Consider the following 16,409-nt stretch of genomic DNA (forward strand, 5'->3'; position numbering starts at 1 on the left):
AAACGAGCATGTGTTCAATTTAAATTTCCATTGAGGAAATATGAATTGAGTGTTTTTAGCTTATCAGCACTATATGCTGTCAGACTGTAAAACAGTAAACTTGTTGAATGATTAAATTACTGTTTTTTTTTTTTTCCTTAAGTAGTGCACTACTACTTAAGTAGTAGTCCTCGGAGTAGTCCTACTCCAGCAGTAAGCTGGCTGCAGTTGTCTGCCTGTGAACTACAGCTCAGCCATGTGGTTCAAGCACTTGTGGCTGGGCTTGCTGGGGAAGGGAAGCGCCTGGGGCAGCTGGCTATCTCCACAGCCCCTCTCTCCTTCCACCTGATTTTTCTACCTGATTTTCTACCTGCTGCGTTAGATGCTGCCACAGCAGGAGCTGGGAGCTGTGGGAGGCAAGTGCAGTGCTGTTACACCCCTCCCCTTTTCTCTAAAACGGCCCTGGCTCCTTGTGCATCCTCCTCTGGCGCTTTGAGCCCTGCGCCCTCATCCAGCTCCGTCAGAGCTCACGCAGCCGGCAGCCTGTGGCTGTCTTTCCCTTCTCGGTGTGCCCTGAAGCAGAGCGTTGCCAAGGGCGGCTGGGCTGCGACCTGAGCGTGCTTAAACAGCAGCGGGGGAGAACCGCGGCCCCGAGCAGGGCTGGGGGCGGACGGGGACCTCGCGGCGCCGCGTGTGGGGACGCAGGGGCCGGGGGGGGCGCTAGCGGCACAAGATGGCGGCTGCCCGGGGCCGCCTTCCCGCGCGGGGAGGGCGCGTGCGCGGGCCCGGCCCCGAGCCCGGGGGTGGGCGGGGGGGGCGCTGCGGGACCGCGTCACTGCGCGGCGCCGGCGGCGGCCATGGCCGACATGGAGGAGCTGTTCGGCAGCGACGCCGACTCGGAGGCCGAGCAGAAAGGTGCGCGGCGCCGGCCCCGCCCGGCCCTGCCGCTGCCGCTCGCCCCCCCGGGCCGGCCAGGCCGTCGGTTCCCGGCTCGGGCTTGGCCGCTCCCGGCAGGGCGGGGAGCGGGGCGGCGGTGTCGGAGCGGCGCCGTTACGCCGGGCGCCTGAGGGCTTTGCCCCGGGTCTGCGCGGGGCGGGAGCGCCGTGTGCTGCCCGGCGGGGCGGGGAGAGGCTGCAGGGGGGGGAGCTGGGTCTGAGGGAACGGCGGCGGTCTGAGACGTGAAAGGTTTCACAAACTGCGTCGTTCCGTGTTTGAAATTCTCGCTGTTTCCAGTTTTGTGCAATTACTGGTTCCTTTTCAACTTCGGGATCTTATTTGGCAGCTGGTGGTGAGACCTTAACGTGGCGCCTGTCAGGTTTCGTTACGCCTTTCATTTCGTGTCACCTTCTATTTTGTTGTCGTAGGTAACTCACGTGCTTCTTTCTTACAGATCTCTGTTGTTGCTGTTTCTTTTGTTTATTTCATTAATATTTTTTTAAATCGATACTCATCTTCTTGTGAGGCTCCCCGTAGGGATGTTTTATTTCGTGTTTAAAAGGGCGATGTCTGTTTTGCAGATTCTGACTCTGGATCCGAATCTGATTCCGATCAGGAGAACGCTGGCTCTGGTAGTAACGCTTCTGGAAGCGACAGTGACCAGGACGATGATAGGGAGGCAATAAAACCTAGTAATAAAGAACTGTTTGGAGATGACAGCGAGGATGAAGGAGCATCCCATCATACAGGCAGCGACAACCACTCTGACAGATCGTACAATCGCTCTGAAGCCTCAGGGCATTCTGAGCATGAAGATAACGATCAGTCAGATGTGGATCAGCACAGTGCTTCAGAAGCTGCTCACGATGATGAGGAGGATGATCGAGGGCACGGGTCAGATGAAGGCAGTCATCATTCAGAGGGAGATGGTTCTGAAAAGGCACATTCAGAGGATGAGAAGTGGGGCAAGGAGGACAAGAGTGATCAGTCAGACGATGAGGAGAGGCAGCAGAACTCTGATGATGAGGAGAGGCAGCAGAACTCTGACGATGAGGAGAAAGTGCAGAACTCTGATGAAGATGAAAGGCCGCAGATGTCTGATGATGAGGAGAGAGCCCAGAACTCTGACGAGGAGAAGATGCATAACTCCGATGAGGAGGAGAGGCCGCAGGCCTCAGATGAGGAGAAGATGCAGAACTCTGATGATGATGAAAGAGCCCAGCATTCTGACGAGGAGAAGGTGCAGAACTCTGATGATGATGAAAGGGCCCAGCATTCTGATGAGGAGGAACAAGAGCGGAAATCTGGTAGGACCAAATACAGGGGTAATGATTTGCTTCTTATAGGCCTGTTTTGATCTTTATTGTTTACTTCATATTGGCTTGAAAAGATTCCAACTTAAATGTAAAGTCATTAATCACAAAGCTTTTAATTACAGTCATCTTTATAACGTTTTTTTAAAGCCCATTTAAATTCCTTTCCATCTGAATCAAATTTAGTAATACAAAGGAATTTTGAAATATGTGCAACAAAATTCTTGATTTACTGTGAGTCATTATGCTCCTTGGTAGAGTCTGCAAGAGGTAGCGATAGCGAGGATGAAGTTCTGCGAATGAAGAGAAAGAAACCAATTGCGTCAGATTCAGAGGCGGACAGTGATACAGAAGGACAGAAAGGTAAATGGTGGGGTTGTTTTGTGGGCTTTTGGTTCATTTGTCTTTTAATTCTCATCTTAAACACGCCATTCATCTGCTGTGAGACTTGATACAATTGATAGCATTTTCTATATGGAGTAACTGTAGTGCCATGGAAATGACAAAATGGCACAGCAAGAACACTGCTGAAAATACAAGCTGTATGTCTACTGATTATTCCTACTTAGCTCTGCCAGTCTCTCAGTTTCCTCTGTGAAAGACGGAGTTTTTCTTTCGTGAGTGCTGGTTCATGAGCTGTTGCCAGAAGACACCAAGACATGGTGTATGTTATCAGAAGAGCCTGAGAAAGCCTATACTGTTTTTTAATGACATTTAGTTAGCTGAGAAAAAGGCGTTGATTCTAATGAGAAATAAAATTTCCAAAATGTGCAACAAAGTTGTTTTTTATGTATATTTAAATTGTTCTTTGTATTTAAATTGTATGAACTTGAGGACAAACTTAGACTCTTGATTCTTCTGTCATAATTTTTCAGCTAGATTCTTGCATTTGATAGGGTCTTTCCAGGAAAACATACCTTGAATCTTCAGCTTAAAAACACAAGGGGAAGCATTTTCCTGCAAGATAGGAAAATAATCTGTGTTTTGTGAACATTAGCGTTTTTTTAATCTTTGTAGGTGATTTTAAGTGATAATAAGAATGAAGGATGTGATCCTTTTTTCTGCACTTGTATATAGGTGTGTGTGTTTCCATATATATGTATTTAAAGTAGTAATTTTTCTCCTCAAGAACATGCAGATGTCATGGACCTGTTTGGAGGTGCAGATGACATTTCCTCAGGCAGTGATGGAGAAGACAAACCACCAACTCCAGGACAGCCCATTGTGAGTAGGCGTGTGACTTTTGAAAGAAATAAGCTGCCATTCCACTTTGAAGTCTGGAATGTTGATTGAGTTTGGTAATGTTTTAGTGAAAAACATTAGGCTTTTTTTTTAATTATTATTATTTTTTAAATCTGAGAAAAGCTATCCCACAGATTCTTCCATCCTTAGCTGAAAACTGCATGTCAGCTCTTTTGCTGTTTCCGTTGTCTTTGGTTTCTTGAGTTTGTGCTGATATTTGAAATTGTTTAAGCATCATATGAAAATGCTGAATTGGATTGCTTTCACGGAAATGGTGGAAGTGTTTTTATCAGAAGCTTTCTGATCTCTCTCTGCATATTGATGGCTTTTCTTCAGGCAAAATATAAATGCTTATTACAGCACCAGGAGACAGACTGACATTTTTCACTTTTGCTTATTGTGCTTTTTTGTCCTTAGGATGAGAATGGATTGAGTCAAGAACAGCAGGAAGAAGAGCCTATTCCAGAGACAAGAATAGAGGTTGAAATACCAAAAGTAAACACAGACTTGGGTAATGATTTGTATTTTGTGAAGCTGCCCAACTTCCTTAGTGTGGAGCCCAGGTAATTCTGTATTAAATACATGATAAGTTGTTTTTGTTTTTTTTTTTTTTAAGTGTTGCACTATGTTGTTTTTGTTTTAGCAATAAGATTAAATCTATTGGTCATATTTTAAATGGTTAACATTAAGGTGCATACCTTTAGTGATGGTAAGTCAATAGTAATACTTGCCTGGTTGTTAGCTAATCAAGGACTGAGTAACTATGTTAGAAACTTGGAGTTCAGCCTGATTGAATAAAATCTGTCTTTAAAATCATACATGTGTACGTATGTATGATTTAACTGAAAGTAACGAAGGCTGAGTCTCTCAGAGACATGAAAGCCAAACACACTGAATCTTTATGCACTTTTGAGTGATAAAAACATTCTGAATTTTAGAATAAGCTTCTTTTTTTCCTGCATGTGCTAAATGTGGTATTTAAGTATTAAAAGGGACAGTGGTTACTTATTTTACTTTTTACCTAACCCAAGCAAAAGAATTTTTCTGGAATTCAGAGGAAGAAACAAAACAGATTAATAGAGTTGCTTGTGATGTTAAATGTGGCCCCAAAGCCCACCATCAGCACCTCTAGTAAACTGCTGTTAATTTCATCTCTTCAGGTGTTCTGTTAGGAACTTCATTGGATTATTTAATACATATCTTCTTGCCTGGCAGCATAGTATTGTTTCTGTCATACCTTAGTTAAATCATTCTCCCTAGCTTTCGTGCTATAGACTGTTTAAGGAGAGAACTATTAAGAATTTAGTTAGTGGCTGTAATCAGTGATAGATGTCCTGAAGATCACTGGGGTCAGACAGGACTGAAAGTAGAATTTTACTAGCAGAGTAGCAGAGCCTTATTATTGTTTCTTTCCATTGCAAGCGATTCTGAAACTATTAGGCTATTGAGTTGGCTTATTTTTTCCCCAGCTGTCAGGTTCTTGGTGTTTTGTGTTTTTGTTTTGTTTAGGTTTGGTTTTCTTTTTGAAGAAAAAGAACAGTCTCTTTATTTCTGTTTGGTTGGTTCTCAGAGACAAATTTAAAAAGATTGTGCTCTGAGAAAATCTATAGCTCACCACATTTATAAAAGATTTTCATTTTGATTTTCCCTGTATAAAATTATGTGTATTTATTTATAAATTTAACCCTGACTTCATCGTGTTGATACCAAGGAAACCTTTTTGAGGCAGACTTGCTTGCTTTAGCTAGAGCCATTTAGAGGGTCTGTTAAAGTGGCTGTAATTGATGGTAGTGAAGACACTTGGGTAGGACTCCTGTGGTGTAGAATCAATGCAGTAAATTACATTAGTGTGGAAATGGCTGTCTCACAGCTGCAGTGCCTACTGTTGTGTGCAGTGTATAGTTTAAACCTTTCAAGCACCTGTTATTTTGCACAAGAACAATCTGGCTTATTTTTTAGAAGAATAAAGACTATTGTATAATTTATTACAGACCCTTTGATCCCCAGTATTATGAGGATGAATTTGAAGATGAGGAGATGCTTGATGAAGAAGGTAGAACTAGGTTAAAACTCAAGGTATAATATTAATATTAATTTTACTTTCCTCTATTATGCTCAAATAGCCACATTTCTTCAAAGTCTATTTCTGGTATTTTAGAATGGTGTTTTGACTTATGGTTCAGGTTATGAAGGCGTGGACCAGTTCACTGCTGAGGAAGGTTGCTGAGTTCTAGTAATGCTAAAACAAACAAACAAACCCTTCAGATCTGCATTTCATCTGTAAAAGCCATCCCTTTCACCTTTGTTTCTTTGCATCATACAGTAAATTGAGTAACCCTTCTAACTGTAATTCTCGATCTTTATAGAGTGTATTTTACCAGAGTATTCCTTACTATTAGTTAAACTATGAATTAAAACGAAGTTTATGTTCTGACAGGTAGAAAACACAATACGGTGGCGGATGCGTCGAGATGAGGAAGGGAATGAGATTAGAGAAAGTAATGCCCGGATAGTCAAGTGGTCGGATGGAAGGTTGGTTTGGACTTCTTGCTGTTGAAGGAATACAGTTGTTTTTACAGTGAAATGCCGTGGCGTGCAAAATTGAAAGGTCAACAAACTTCACTGTCAGTTCTGCATAGCAGAAATTATTTTAGTCTCGGTGCTTTGAAAATTTTATGCTCTGCTTCATTTGGATTGAAATACAGTTATTGGCTGTATACAAAAAGGAAATGTGAAGGCTTTCTCTTTTTATAAATGAGGCAAAAAATGGACTGCAGTGACTTTATCAAGTAACTGATAATATGAATCTCTTTTAAGCATGTCTCTCCACTTGGGAAATGAGGTCTTTGATGTGTACAAGGCACCACTTCAGGGAGATCACAACCATTTGTTTATCAGACAAGGGACAGGTCTACAAGGACAGGCTGTTTTCAAGACAAAGTTAACCTTCAGGTAAACACGATATTCCGTATCAAATGATGTTACTATTTTTGCAAATAAATGTTGTGACTAGTACATAAAGATTAAAGGTACAAATTAGTAAACCTCCAGAGCTTAGCTGTTTTGTAAGAATGTGCTCTTTTATGCATATTTGGGAAAGATTTTTCCTCAGGTAGGTTTCCCAGTCTGAAAGGCTAATATGCTGTTCACCGCAGTATCTAGACTACATGTATTTTTTTATCAATTTTAATTTTATTTTTAAGTGCAAGTCCTCATGTGAATCAGAATATTAATATTCTCTGAAATTAATCTTTCTTGTGATGCATGATGGCCATCAGGATGGTGACTGTGCCTTGGGATATTGCAGTGAAATGTGAGGATGATTATTTAGGGTGGTGGTGGACTGCAGCCAGTTTGCTGAGAGGAATTGATGTCTCCAGTAGCTATTATAGTGCACAAGATTTAAAATAATAGTAATAATGCTTTTACTTTTGTGCAGATGAATCTTTGAAACCTTAAGTATTCCTGCCCTGCAACTGTCATTTGAAAATTGATAAATTCTTTTTAGAAGTATTTAACCCATGGCAATTCTCCAACAGGCCACACTCTACAGACAGCGCCACTCACAGGAAGATGACTTTGTCTCTGGCAGATAGATGTTCAAAGACCCAGAAAATTCGTATTTTGCCAATGGCAGGTCGTGATCCAGAGTCTCAGCGGACAGAAATGATTAAGGTATTCTCACATAGAAGTTGTTTATCTGATGATTTAATCTTAAAAAAAATAATAATCACAACTGTAATCTAGCTGAACACTTCTGAACATTTAATGTATTTTTGAAAAACAGAGTCCGTTGAGTTATAGCTAAGAGTAGTTTTATAGGAAAGAGTAGTTAACCATGGGTGCAGTTTGTGCATGCAGTCTTTTTTGTTTGAAATTGCATTACCTTACATTTACAAAAAATCAGTTTTAGGTACAGTCTTTCCACTCCTGTGAAATGACTTCAAAAGCTACAGCAGAATACAAGATACTCTGAGTATTTTATTATTTTTTTTCCCTCAATTTTCATATTTTGTTTCTTTCTTTGGACAGAAAGAAGAGGAGAGATTAAGAGCTTCCATTCGTAGAGAATCTCAGCAGCGAAGAATGCGAGAGAAGCAGCACCAGCGTGGTCTGAGTGCAAATTATTTAGAACCTGATCGCTATGAAGAAGAGGATGAGGGAGATGATGCTATTAGTCTAGCTGCTATCAAAAACAGATATAAAGGTGGCATCAGAGGTAATAAACCTTACCAGTAGACAAGTAGGATTTATGTAATTCAGACGGATTGATTTCATAAGAGAGTCCTGGTAAGGCTGTGTTTTACTGCTTAATTTGATACATAAGGAAATGTAAATTCGGTTTGTGTAAGTTTATTTCCTTTATGGAGTTAGATTCTGCGAGCCTTTTGTGAGACTAAGAGAAGCGTTTTTTATAATGTCTTTTTCCTGACCAATTTCAGATAAATACCTTTTTTTTTTTTTTCCTGCAGAGGAACGCGCTAGAATCTATTCTTCTGACAGCGATGAGGGCTCAGATGAAGATAAAACACAAAGACTACTCAAGGCAAAGAAACTGACTAGTGATGAGGTAAGAAAATGATTTTGTTCTGAAAAAGGTACTCATTTTCAGTCGGGAACATTTCCTGCACTTAATCCATTTTTTAAAGCTGAGACTTCTGTAGTTTCATTTATGCTCTGATGAATGTAGTATTTGACTTGGCATGCTGTCAACAGTAATTAATCATGCCAATTTCTTATTTGCTATGTCAGTTCATAGACCTGAGTGATATCTGAAGGAAGTCACTATTACTATTGCTGATTAAAAGATGGAAACATTGATACAGGGCTGTGTAAAATGACTTGACCAAAATTATGCAAGGAGTAAAAAGACTCAGTGTCAGAATCCTAGTTCAGTCTTGTTTCCTAAGCTACAAGGTCCTCTCCTGTTCATTGTGAAAACACAGGAAGAGTTTTCATATATAACGTTTCTACTCCTTTTTAAATAGAAGATTTAAAAAACAACAACAACAACAACAAAAACCCTAAGGTGCAGTTAATCCGATGCTAAACAGATGTTATCCATCACTTGAAAATCATCCAAAGCATTACACCACTATCAAGTTAACTGTTAGCTAGAGTAGTAGTGCTGTTTCCTCTTTTAAAATTTCAGGGTTTTTTTTTGGTTTGTAACCTATCAGTGCTAGGTATAAGCAAACGAATCTTTGTGTATATCCCATCTTGAGTTTTTGTTCTAGCAATGTCGCTTCTTCAGATACCACGCTGGTGTTTAACAGTGCATTTTAAGATTGACAGTTACCATTTTTCAGATTAGAAACTTACCTATTTTCATTCAACATTAGAAGTGGAACCAGGAAGCTTGTGGAATATTTTTCAATTCTTTATTGAAAGTTTTATATCACTATTTCCCTTAAGAGATTATTTTAATTGTAACTGTTAAAATCATCGTAGTTATTGTCCCAGATTTCTTTTAAGTGCTTTCCTATTGTTATGTCCAGGATGCTACTCTAACAGCTGCTGAAATGGCTCAAATCTTACTGTTGAATTTTAAAGGCTTCCAAAATAAAGCATCTTAAAAGAACAATTTGGCAGTATAGATTGCAGTATGTCCCTTTAGGGAATGCATGTCGGATGTCTTTAATCACAGCTGCTGAATCTCTGAAGTTTTGTTTAAATGAGCAATATATGACATAGTTTTCACTATGACACATAACTCTGATAAATTTTTTAGATTTCTGTCATTTCCATTTCTGTATTGTACTTCGTGTAAATTTCTTGCCAGGTATTTCCCAGCCTGTTGAGATGTTTGCTACATTCTGAATGTATGTTCTTGCTGCTGTGATGCTATTCCTCCTATATTGTTCGCTGAGTATTTGCACTAATATGCAAGTGTTTTATGAAGCAGGAGTGAAAATGAGTTTTTCTTTGAAATTCATAGATCCTGGCTTGTTATTAGTTATTGAGGAAAATCTAATATTTTGGAAAATATGACTAATCTTTCAGAAAGCCATAGTCAGGCCTGTAGACAAAACTGTAATTTTGAGAGCTCTGCTAGTGTCTGTTAGTAGAAATTATTTACTTAATTATTTTATTGACAAGACAACTACTAGCTGTTAGTTTATAATGTAGCAATCAACGTTAGGATTTTGCAATTCTAGTCTCTGAAAAGAAAGGATCTAGTCAACTGGACTTCTCTGCTGCTTGAGAATGGTAGCCTCCATTTTACAGTTACATGATGTAAAGGCAGTATTCCGATTAGGGCCACAGAGGGGTGCTACAACTTCAGGAGAATAAATCTGGATAGCCTAACTACTTATTTTCAGTCAGCAGGTAGGAAGTATATATATATTTTTTAATATGTATCCACATATGTGAAACAAAGAACTCCTCCTACACAGACTTGCTTTTATGTGCTGTCAGTCAACAACACAGCCCAAATCTCCCTCCTAGTAACAATTTGTTACCAGTACTGAAAACATCAACCTTTTATTAATGCACATTATCATCACATGGCAAGTGGCTTTATTGTTACTGTAATTAATGGAGATAGCCTGCTAAAGAGGAAGGTGAATCATTTAACAATAACCTAGCCAGATTATAAGAGAATAAATGTTCTGAGGAAGTAGCTATGATTGAGATTTCCCACCCATACTAATTTCTGTTTCCCATGCTTAAAATTCTTCCATAATTCAGATTCTCGCCATACTAATTTACTGTAGAAAGTATAGAATATATATATATATATATTCTGTATAGAAGAAAATGCTTTGAATAAAAAGTAATTCATTGAAATTCCAAAAAGCTGTGTTGTCTTTTGCTGCTTCTTAAAATCCAATTAATGTGTGTTGCTCTTAAAAATAAATTAAAAAAATAATGGAAAAAGAGATGAGGTTACTTAGAACTGAGGGTGTTTCTAAAACACTTCTTTTTAAGCAATAATCAAGTTACTGCTTATTTTTTGTTTCCAAATTGATGAGTTTTTAATTTGCAACTAATTGCTTGTAGTGTGAGCAAATGTCTTCATAGTGTTCTGAATCAAATTCCTGTTTAGAAGGATGATTTAACCTGCACTGGTGTAAATGTGTTTAGATTAACAATCACCCCACTGACTTCATATTTAGGTGCTAGAAATTGGTCATCCAGCCTGTAAAAGTCATTATGGTATTGCTTTCAAACAGGTAATTAACTGGAAGTACAGTATGACAAAAAAAAAAAAAAGTTGAATTCAAAATGTAGATGAGGTAAAGGGAAGCAATTCAGAAATTTGTTGTAGGCCAGTTAGTTAATCAGAATCTGATGTTTTGTTGTTGTTTTCTCTGTTCTTGTATTAAAACAAACAGTTCTTGTATTAAAACAAACAGCTTTAATCCAGTTTCAGTATTTGTTCTACAGCTCTGCATTGTGAACCACTCGCTTATTTCTGATATTAGGGTTGATTTTTCAACGAAGACAAGAGTTGTATCTGTATCATGAAGTTAAATGTTTTCCTTCAAGTTTTTAGGTAGAAAAATATGAGATCAACAAGTATCCCACCATGCCTCCTTAAGCGTTTTACATACAGGAAAATGCTAGATTTTAGTTCACTCCATGCATTAGTGTCTATATTTTAGCATTTGAATTAAATGTTATGAGTTATTTTTAAATATAAAAAAACAATCAAGCTATCTGTAAAATGATGTTACCTCAATTGATCGAGTAATATCTAGCTCCTCATGAATTCTGGTGAGTAACTGAAGTCTAAATGATTTAAGTTCCTGTGACCATCTCTTCAAAGCCTCCTACACTTATATTTCTCAGACTGTAAGCTGTGGTGTTGATTCTTAGTACTAGTGGTTTCTCATCAGTCTTTTTCCTTGATGCTAGAGTGTGGTTTGTTTGTTTAAAAACAACAACAAACAAAACAAAAACTCTTGTTGATTTACTTTTTTGTTGTTGTTGTTACAGTAGCATGAAGTGGGAAGACTAGAACTAATAATTCTGCTTTTCTTCCAGGAAATAATTGTTGTCTGCTTTTCTTCTGAGTATTTTAGCCTGAAATATTGTTTGTTTTTTTTTCTGTCCTTTCTCACCTTCAGGAAGGTGAACCTTCTGGAAAGAGAAAAGCAGAGGATGATGACAAAGCAAGTAAGAAGCATAAGAAATACGTGATCAGCGATGAAGAAGAAGATGATGATGATTAATAATGAGGAAGCACTAACATTGCTTTATATATATATATATTTATATATATTGTACAGTTCTCTTACAGCAAAGATGTAAGTAGCCATAATGGGATTATTTTGATAATGGAAAATTCCAATGAAGTCTCTGTTTCTGATGTGAATAAAGTGTGTTTTTTTGTTCTTGTTTTTTTTTTTTTTCCCTCTAATTTTTAAAGCCTTGTCTTACTGCAGCAGCTGCTGCACCAGAGATCATCACAGTACCATTTTTTTTATCATGTACGGTACATTTCAGTTTTGAAAACTTCAGTAATTGGTTGGCTGATGGAATAAATCAGTAATTTTACTGAGTTTATTAGGAGAAATCATAATCTTCACATAGAATGCTTAAATTATAAGTGTTTCCAATGAGGATATGGAGAAAAAGCTTATCATTTGTACAGAAGGGTTGGAAGAACGTGAGTGGTACAGTACAATACTGTTTTTTTCCTAGGCATTCCTTATTTACTGTGGGCTGTGGACAGTACATTACTATGCTGGCATATTTGGGGATTTTTTGACTGAAAGTATTTCTTATCATGTCTGAGTAAACTGTGATGTTTCTGCAGTTAGAGTAGTAAACTGCTCACCTAAGACATTTCTGTTTCCATGAATTGAAGCCCAGAATGAAAATCCACGTCTTGCCTGAGCATTAAAAATAATACTAATCATATGCTAGTGATGTAAATGTCAGAGTTAAACAAACCGTGCAAATTTCTGCAAGTACGTAAAAGTCTCTTTTAAAAAGTGCAGTGAGTCGCACTGTGAATGTACATCCTAGTAATACCCTTTCATAGTCTCCTATAATCCTTATGGTGCTATTGCCTATTGTTCCTGGTCAGTTTTATAAATAGATTGGTTTAGCTGCGACGTTAGTGGAGGAGAATGTTATGGACAGAATCATTGCTGCTTCTATGCTATTTTTAAACCTTATTTGATTGTGCAAATGCCAGTTGTAAAGCAGGGAAAGGCTACAAGGAATATCTGATCTTTACCACACTTTCTTTTTAAGATTAAATTTCCCATGTGTAGTTTCCCTTGTTGGTGAGATAGCATGCAGATGTTATCGTTGCTGTTTTTTTTTAACTTATTTTTCACACAGTCTTACAGAGTGTGTGACTTCAAAGAGGTAGCAGAAAGCATAGCTTAATGCCTCATTTAATGATAGCGTTGACTGATGCTATAAAAAGTTTATTATATGGATTTGTGTTACGTAACATAACATAAAGGAGCTAATAATTATGTAAGAATAATTGTTACCCATCTCTCTCCTCCCCAGCTAAATTCTGCTTTTCTGTAAAATGATAGAAGGGTTCAAGTGCCTCATAGCGAGCATTTTGCTGTCTGACATTCCCTGGTTCTTCGAGATACAGCATTTAACCTGGACATCTTGCTTTTTCTGTGTTTAATTAGGCTAACAGTTTACTGAAGTACTCTACCTCCATTTTTCCCGCCTGGAAAGTGTGGGAAGCATTCTAGCTGCAGTAGCACAGAGCTCTGCGTGTATTAACATATTCTGCTGAGCAGCTGACTGCAGTGTAGACACTTGCAAATATGAAAACGAAGTGAAAAATTTCTACTCAGAAGTCTGAGTGCCTAAGAATTTAATTTATTTTTTTTTAAATAACTGTTACCAAGAGTTCCTGTGTCTCTTCAATGTGCAGATAAAACCTTTCTCCATCTGCTGGAATTTTGACCCTGTAATCCTCTTAAGTTAAGACCTCTGCTGGGAGTCTGGTTCCTTACATGAGGTTACCTGCTTTTCATTTGTAACCTTCTCAGGAAGAAGCCAGCTGTAGAGAAAGGGAATTGTTTCTTATGCTGTATGGATACAACATGCTGTACTTTCATGTAAAAGCCTCCCAGATACCTCTTAAATGACAATGCAAAACATACACCACCATCTCACTGATGATGTGTTTGCTTAAATGTCAGTTTAATTAAAACGTTGGCTATTTGTACAACACTCCTAAGAGTGAATATTTTTTAATCACTCTCAGAGGTTTGATGCTAACTAAGCCTTTACTTAGCAAGTGGTTCACTTCAGCTTCCAGAAATGAGGCTTTTTGTGGATTACGAAGATTAAAATAAGTACTTTTTTTTTATACTGTCTTCTTTTGTACATTACTCTTTTAAGTCTTATTAAAACATGGAATTTTAGAAAATATTCTTTCAGCTTAAATGGGTTTAGCAATCACCTTGTAATTAAAGTCATTTGAATGAACTTTGTCTTATCTACAGTATTTGTTAGTTGTTAGTCTAATGCACAGTTTTGTTTAACTCAAGGGCAATTTTGCTCTCTCTTTTTCTAGCCTCCAAGTATGTGAGAACTGCTTGGAATTGATTCTTCTTAACCAAATTAAAAATACTAATCCGAATCTAAAATATATAAGGAGAAGGAAAGAGAAAGTAGGTTGAGTTTGGTTTACTTTTGTACTACCTGATCAGAATACCTTATCCAGAAAGGGCATGACTTGGACAACTTCCAAAAATAGATTTCTTTGAAGAGCTGGCATGAAGCTGAGTACTAGATTTTCTGGCTAGTGGTAGGACGTATGATAAATTCTCCTGAAACTGTCTTTAAAAGCTGTTCTTGGCTATATAGTTTTGCTGTTTCAATTATATCCTTCAGCTGTATACTTCCCAGTCGTTGAACTGTAGTTTTCTTACTAGTGCTGGGTAGCATTTTGCACTAGGCATTTTCCTCCATCCTAGCCGTGCAGCTTGATAGTTTTCATGCTGGAGCACATCTGATGGATCAAGGGGCTGCAACTGACAGGAGCAGCTGCCCATGCAGTCCTCTCTTCCTAGAAGCAGGCTTGGAGATGTCAACTTGCTAAAATCTCAGGAAACTTACTTTCTGCTGAGTTTGATATTTGTACCATATAAGCCAACAGAACTGCTTTATTGGCCAAGTGAGCATCAAACCAGTGAGTTGGTGTGGTCATGACTTAGGGGATGTGGGCAAAGGATGTTTTCTTTGGCAGAGGTGTAAACATTTGCTTGGCTGTCTTTGAAAACTTACCTGACCCTGTAGAGGTAAATGAATAGTTTGTTCTGTTTTGTTTTTACTGGTGTAGCTGCCTGAACTGGCACCATGAAGAGTCGGTTGTGACTTGAGGTGGTGTAGGGGGAAGCAGCTAGAGCAGGACACTCTGTATGTGGCAGCAAGTTTTAACTCAGATCTGACGTGAAGCTGCAGCCACAGGAAGGTGTTAAACATGAGATGGTGACTTTCCAATGAAGTAATGGGTATTTATTCTTCAGCCAGTAGGCACAAGAGTCCTTGATGTCAGCCCGTTCTAGTAAACTGCTGTTTTTCTAATGGCTTTAAACTGCTAATCAAGCTGAGTGTTGCTGAACTTACAGAGGTTGTTATGTGGGAAAGATTGACAAGATTTTGTTTCTGGTAAATGTTCTTTTAACATTTGCTCTAAGAAGTATTACACATTACACTCATGAAATTTAGCTAGGCTATCCTAATGCTTAGACACTTGCCTGTGGCTTGACTTGAAAGTGCTTCTAGGAGAGCAATGTGACTAATACCCAGTGTTGCCTAGTGATGCCCTTTGATTTGAGCTGGGGTGGTTTTTTTTCTACTTGTCTGGACATGAAAGACTTAGAGAAAAGCTGCAAACTAGTATTGATTACTAGCTTGTATCTTTAATTGCTTTAAAACTCTTGGGCATTCTGACGTATTATATAAGCTAAGTAGCTGAAAAAATGATGTAAAATTAAGTAAATCCATGCTGAAATGATTTTCTGACAGAATCTGACAAAAATACTTTCACAAGACTTGGTTTCTTGATTATTTTGTTTATTTTTACGAGTATTTTTCTGGTTTAAAACCTTTAATGGAATCATACTTGAAAAAAAATTTATTGAAGTGTAACTAGATGTGTTTTTGTTTCTTGCTTTGTTTTCTATTAAGTCATGAAATGAAAGGTTGTAGAGCCTGTTTCCCAGCAAAAGTAGCTTCATGTCTTTGGATTATGTTGAAATTTTCTGGGAAGCAATAGCATTCATGCATTTATCAATGATAATCATGAATCATATATATACTGTATTCTTTATGTATTGTAAATTAAAGGTAAATAAAATCTTACGAAACAGTGAAAGTATTAACTAACACACCCTCTTTTTTATATCCTATGACTGAATCAAATTATATCTGATTTTATATTGTTTTATGCTTTTCCTGGTTTTCTCATGATACCTCACTTCATAACGTAACTGTGAAAAAGGCATGCTAATCCTAGCCTGATGAATTTGCAATTTGCAGATTGTTTTTAGTCAGTTTGTTTTGTTTTCTTCTTCATCTGCCAGTGTAAAGACGTATGGTAAACATTCTGTATAGGATGTGTTCTTACATTAGGATTCATTGTTGATCTCTGCGATAAATCCATTTTCAGGAAATTTTACAAGGGTCACTATGTAAAGGAAATAAATGTATTTTTTTTTGGCAGCAGCTGCAATCTCTATCCCTTCCATTCAGGTGTTTGGTACACTTGCATTTAGTGTTTTTGTTGGGGAAGTTGTTGTGCTTGGTTGGCTGAGGGTTGTATTTTGAGATCTAGAACCCTACTATAGCTGTTGGTCCCATGTTGGTGCTGATCGGATTTAATGCCAGTAGTTTTGAGTTCTGTTTACTAGCATGGAATGAGATAACTGTTCAAACCGTGTGAGCTTGCCACCTCACAGTCCTATTTTTCAGCTTAAAATAGACTGCTACTCAGCTTAT

The 16,409-nt window shown here is 38.2% G+C and overlaps 1 protein-coding gene across 2 annotated transcripts; it reads left to right on the forward strand.

Annotated features, from left to right (window-relative positions):
* The first annotated feature begins 746 nt into the window (after positions 1 to 746).
* LEO1 (LEO1 homolog, Paf1/RNA polymerase II complex component) lies at positions 747 to 16,136 on the forward strand. 2 transcript variants are annotated; one of them, XM_027466910.3, is made up of 12 exons: positions 747 to 894; positions 1,497 to 2,222; positions 2,487 to 2,591; positions 3,358 to 3,452; positions 3,888 to 4,033; positions 5,462 to 5,546; positions 5,908 to 6,002; positions 6,288 to 6,422; positions 7,010 to 7,145; positions 7,503 to 7,689; positions 7,943 to 8,040; positions 11,546 to 16,136. In XM_027466910.3, exons 1-12 carry the CDS (start codon positions 837 to 839, stop codon positions 11,648 to 11,650), a joined length of 1,971 nt encoding a protein of 656 aa, XP_027322711.1. In that variant the 5' UTR covers positions 747 to 836; the 3' UTR covers positions 11,651 to 16,136. The 2 variants fall into 2 exon arrangements, with proteins under 2 accessions (XP_027322711.1, XP_071899577.1); XM_072043476.1 differs by having other exon boundaries at positions 11,550 to 16,136.
* The last annotated feature ends 273 nt before the right edge of the window (positions 16,137 to 16,409 follow it).

The sequence above is a fragment of the Anas platyrhynchos genome, chromosome 11 (genome assembly GCF_047663525.1).
Source record: "Anas platyrhynchos isolate ZD024472 breed Pekin duck chromosome 11, IASCAAS_PekinDuck_T2T, whole genome shotgun sequence".
Taxonomy (NCBI): Eukaryota; Metazoa; Chordata; class Aves; order Anseriformes; family Anatidae; genus Anas; species Anas platyrhynchos.